This window comes from Gossypium arboreum, chromosome 3 (assembly GCF_025698485.1).
Source record: "Gossypium arboreum isolate Shixiya-1 chromosome 3, ASM2569848v2, whole genome shotgun sequence".
Classification (NCBI taxonomy): domain Eukaryota; kingdom Viridiplantae; phylum Streptophyta; class Magnoliopsida; order Malvales; family Malvaceae; genus Gossypium; species Gossypium arboreum.
In genome coordinates, this window is record NC_069072.1 from 15,537,046 (window position 1) to 15,542,433 (window position 5,388).

A 5,388-nucleotide genomic window follows, 5' to 3' on the forward strand; every position below is an offset into this window, starting at 1 on the left:
TAACACTTTCATCACATTTTCCTTTTCTTTTGTTTTGTTTTTTTCTTCTTTTCCTGAGAATAATTGTCTCTCATAAATGCAGAGAGCAAAATGAAATCGTTCACATGTTAGCCTTGTCTACGCCTTCTTTGTTATCTGCGGACCACATTGACGCACTGTCCTCTTTCTTTTTTCCCACCTTACATCACAACATAATATAATTTGTTCACATTTTTTAAAAAACATTTTTGGCTCTCGAGTCTTAACTTAAACTGTAAGCGAGTGTTCAGTGGTTTTTCCTTCGATGTGAATAAACATGCTTTATCAGACCAGTTGTCACCCAAGAGAAAGGTGTTTTCTAGGCTTGGTTGGGGGTTGGCAGCGTCTCTTATTGCTATCACAGGTCTTATGCTTAACAGCTCCTTTAACGGCCCTGTTGTGGGATCTTTGTTCCAAGGGTATTATGGTGTTAGCGACGCCACGATTTCACTTCATTTTTCTTCTTTTTCTTCCGTTAGTAAAGCTACTGTGGATACTCAAAATACGTTAGAAGTTGACAATGGTTCTTCAGTGATTGCTAAAAAGCAAGAATTTTGGGAGTAAAGTGAGAGTGGTCAGGTGGATTTGAAGGATGAGGTTGACATTGATAGAGAGGGAACCCAGTTGAAGAATTCTTATGAGGGGTCTAAAACTGGAAACTTTGATGTTGTGGAAGGAAGGATTCAACAGATTGCCCAAGATGCAAATGGTTCAGTTGTTTCCAAAAATGGTGATGAAGTGATTTTGGAGAAGACCTGGTTAGGGAATTTCTCCAAGATATTAAATAATGCTACTTTAGCTGGTAAAAATGTGAATGCCAATATAGTTGTTGATAATCCTGGTGGTGCTAATAATGTGACCAATTTGTCAAATAATGGGGAAGTTGTTGGACATTTTTTTGCAGAAAAGAAGGTTGTGGAATTGAATAAAACCACGAACTCTCCTGGTGGTGATGATCATCCTCGAGTTGTGAAAGGACCCAATGGTTCTTTTTAGGAATGTGATCTCTTTGATGGTAGGTGGGTGAAGGATGATCATTCAAAGCTGTATTATCGTCCAGGTTCTTGTCCTTACATTGATAAAGATTTTGATTGTCAGCACAATGGAAGGCCTGATAAAGGCTACATTAAATGGAAATGGCAGCCAAATGGATGCAACTTACCAAGGTATTATCTATATTGATGTTCATTTATCTTTAGTTACAGGCTTTCCCCCTGTTTTCACCCATCATGCAAGGGGACTTAAAGATAGGTTTTGAGTTTCATAAATATCTGTGAAGTTTGTTATTGAGTGATATAGGAGTAGAATGGCTAAGGGTTGGTTTTAATAATACATTTTTTGTTGCATTTTGTAATGCGAACAAAAACGATCCCATTGTTAAAAGTTCAGTTCAACCAACAAAATGTTAAGGCTTATCCCACATTCAAGGGAGAACTCATGTTCAAACATTTTGAGGGCCAGCTAAGAACACCAAAAAGATTAGTCTCCATAAACCATAAATCAAATGTATGAATGGGTAAATGGCTTGATGTTTTATCATTCTTTTTATGATGTTTCATAGGACATTGGGATATGTTTCAACTATGAAGCAATGAATACGAGTCTATTGAATGGAATTTCGTGTGTTTTCAGTGTACTTATGTATATAACTTCATTGTCACCAATACCATCCAGGCTAAATGCAACTGATTTTCTAGAGAGACTGAGGGAAAAGGTTGGTTTTTATTGGGGATTCACTGAATTGGAACATGTGGGAGTCTATGGTTTGTATCCTCCGCCGAAATGTCAAGAAGAGGAAACGAGTTTACGAAATTTCTGAAAGAAGTGATTTTAAAAAGAAGGGGGTTTATGCTTTCAGGTTTGAAGCAAGTTTCTTGAGATCCTTGATTTTCAACAAAATTTGTTCCTATTGTAAAGGCATTTTGTAAATAGAACTTGTATTTGATATGCCCTTGTAGGATTAAAATTGCTCGGGGCACTTTGTTGCTTCCCCATTTCTTGTTAAAGAATCATCTTTCAAGCGAGAAAATGGATCGATTGAGATACTAAGATTGGATTTAATGAATCCTTCAACTTCAATGTATCATGATGCTGATCTCATGGTATTCAACACTGGTCATTGGTGGACCTATGAGAAAACCTCCAAAGGGTAAGTAGCAGTGACCATTTGTTGGGTGTTTCCAACATTTAACTCCTTGGATTTTGATGCTACATGATTATCGTGAGGTAAAAAAACTGAGAAAATAAATTAAAAACAAATAGCTATGATGCCAAGTAAGAGCTCTAATTGTTTGTTTTAAGTTATATGCATTTTATGATCATGTAGAGAAGACTATTACCAAGAAGGTGATTATGTTTACCCACGACTCAAAGTCTTGAATGCTTATCAGAAGGCACTCACAACATGGTCCAGATGGGTTGACAAGAATGTTGATAGCCACAGAACTCAGGTTTTCTTCAAGGGATATTCGGTTACACATTTCTGGTACGGACCTCTTTCATACATACATAAGCATGTGTTACTCTTGGCTTGATGCTTTTCCAGATAATAAGAGTGTAAAACATTTAACGTTCTATTGCTTGCAGGGGGCCAGTGGAACTCAAGAGGACAATGCGACAAGGAAACTGAACCCATTTTGAATGAAACTTACTTGACCAAGTACCCTTCAAAAATGAGAGCTGTAGAATATGTTATCCAAAATACCAAAACTCCAGTTATTTATCTGAATATAAGCAGGCTTACAGATTATAGGAAAGACGGGCATCCTTCTATTTACAGAAGAGAATATAAGACGGAACAAGAAGGGAATGCTGCAGGGAGAGTTCAATATTGCAGTCATTGGTGCTTACCTAGAGTACCCGACACTTGGAACGAGCTGCTATATGCTTTGCAGGTGAAGGCTGGAAGGGAAATTTAGAGAAACTGAAAAATATTTATGTGCAAAAACTAAAAGAACCAAATTTTTTTCCTTTGAGAAATATCATGTATTTTGGATGTATTAACAAGCATATTGAAGCAAATGTGAAATCCTTAATCCAGTTAGATAATAAATTTAGAGAAAAACCTTGAATTTTACCACACTAATTCTGAAAGCAAGAATCAAGTACTTGTGATCTTATAAGCTGAAAAGTAATGTTACTTGCATGCATTCTAATTTCTAAGCTGAACATAATTGTGAAAAATAAAATAGAATAAAATAAATAAAAATAAAGAACACATAAATTTTACGTGGAAACCCTTTCGGGGAAAAAACCACGGGCAGAGGAGAAGAAAATTCACTATGTCGAAAAATTTTTTTACTCAAATACAAGAGGAATAGACTATGTCTATTTATAGGCTTGCAAAGCCATATTCTAGTAGGATTGAAACACCTTATCTAATCAATATAAAATAGATGGAGTTTAATAAGGTTTAAAACCTTATTCTAAAATAAAATAAAAGAAGTCTAGTTCTATATGGATTTTACTTTTATTTTATTTTCCATCGTATTTTATTTAAATAAGAATTTGGGTCACTTAATTCTAACAATCTCCACCTTGACACAAATTCTCAATGAACAAGTTCTTCATCGCGAACTTTCAATAAACAAGTTCTTCACCTCTTCCAAAAACCCCTTAAGGGTTTAACTTCAACAATGAACACCAACCAAGTCTAAGCAATGCTCAAACTTGGTTATAGGAAGTGACTTAGTCATCATATCTGCAGGATTTTCATGAGTGCTAATTTTGCTCACAACAATATCACCACGAGCAATAATATCACGAACAAAATGATACCGAATATCAATGTGTTTTGTTCTCTCATGAAACATTTGATCTTTTGTAAGAAAGATGGCACTCTGATTGTCACAAAATCTTGTCTGATTTGAAGGTCTTCATTGAGTTCACTAAATAGTCCTTCAACCAAATAGCTTCTTTACAAGCCTCGATGAATCGCCATGTACTCACTTTGGTAGACAAAGCGATAGTAGTTTGCAAAGTGGCTTTCCAACTAATTGCACAACCTCCGATTGTAAAGACGTAACTTTGTGAGAGATCTTCTTCTATCAAGGTCTCCAAGAAAATCAGCATCAACATACCCTATAACTCCATCTTTAGTTCTTCCAAACTGTAAGCAAACATTAGTAGTGCCTCGTAAGTATCTTAAAATCCACCGAATCGCTTTCCGTTGTTCTTTACCAGATTCGCCATGTATCCGCTAACCGCCTTGTCGCATATGATAAATCGGGCGTGAACAAACCATAGCATACATGAGAGATCCTCTCGCACTAGAGTATGGAACATGTGACATGTACTCAATCTCATTATCGATTGAGGAGATAAGGCCGATGAAAGTCCGAAATGGGTCGCTAAAGGAGTACTAACAGCTTAGCACTCTGCATATTGAACTCCGCAAAGAACTTTCTCAATGTACCTCTTCCGACTTAGGTACAATTTACTTGCTTTTTATCTCGAGAATCTCCATACCAAGTATCTTCTTTGCTGGTCCTAAATCTTTCATCTCAAATTCTTCACTTAGTTAGGCTTTAACCTTTCTTATCTCTCTTTATCTTTTCGCTATCAACATGTCATCAACATAAAGAAGTAGATACACAAAAGAACCATCACATTTTTCTTAAAGTAGACACAACTGTTAAAACTACTTCTTTTGAAATCATGAGAAGTCATAAAGGAATCAAACCTCTTGTACCACTTGTCTTGGTGATCTGTTTCAAACCGTAAAGGGACTTTTTCAAAGAAGCAAACATAGTCCTCTTTTTTCGAGACTATAAAACCCTCCGGTTGTTGCATGTAAATATCTTCCTCAAGTTCTCCATGCAAAAATGCGGTTTTACATCTAACCGCTCAAGCTCCAAATCATGCATGGCCACAATACCAAGCAAAGCTCGAATCGAACTATGCTTAACAACTGGAGAGAACACATCTGTGAAGTCCACTCCTGGAATTTGACTGTAACCCTTTGCAACAAGCCTTACTTTATATCTGGGTTCTTCAACTCCTGGAGTCCCTTCTTTCTTTTAAACACCCATTTACAACGAATGCCTTTTTACCTTTAGGAAGTTTTACAAGATCCCATGTTACATTTTTGTGGAGTGATTCCATCTCCTCTTGCATAGCAAACATCCACTTTTACGAGTCTTCACAACTAATCGCTTCGAATAATTAAATGGCTCTTGATTCGCATCTATATCTTCACCACATTTAAAGCATAAGCAACTAGATCAACCTCGGCATACTTCTTTGGAGGTTTAATTTCTCTTCTTGTCTGTTTTTGGCGATAGAGTATTGCGGTGAAGAAGTAACTCTATTCTCAATTTTGTATTGGCTTGAGGAGTTGATTACGTATTAATCGATGCTCCACCGCTTTTG

The 5,388-nt window shown here is 36.4% G+C and overlaps 1 protein-coding gene across 1 annotated transcript; it reads left to right on the forward strand.

Moving 5' to 3' along the window:
* Positions 1-207: 207 nt before the first annotated feature.
* On the forward strand, positions 208-3,082 carry LOC108474917 (protein trichome birefringence-like 2; the record flags this gene model as incomplete). The annotated part of the gene is given in 7 exon segments (XM_053026241.1): positions 208-579; positions 610-1,184; positions 1,693-1,722; positions 1,724-1,883; positions 1,977-2,167; positions 2,345-2,499; positions 2,599-3,082. Coding segments are annotated over 7 exon segments (1,821 nt in total), but the record flags the coding sequence as incomplete, so codon positions are not given.
* Positions 3,083-5,388: the final 2,306 nt, after the last annotated feature.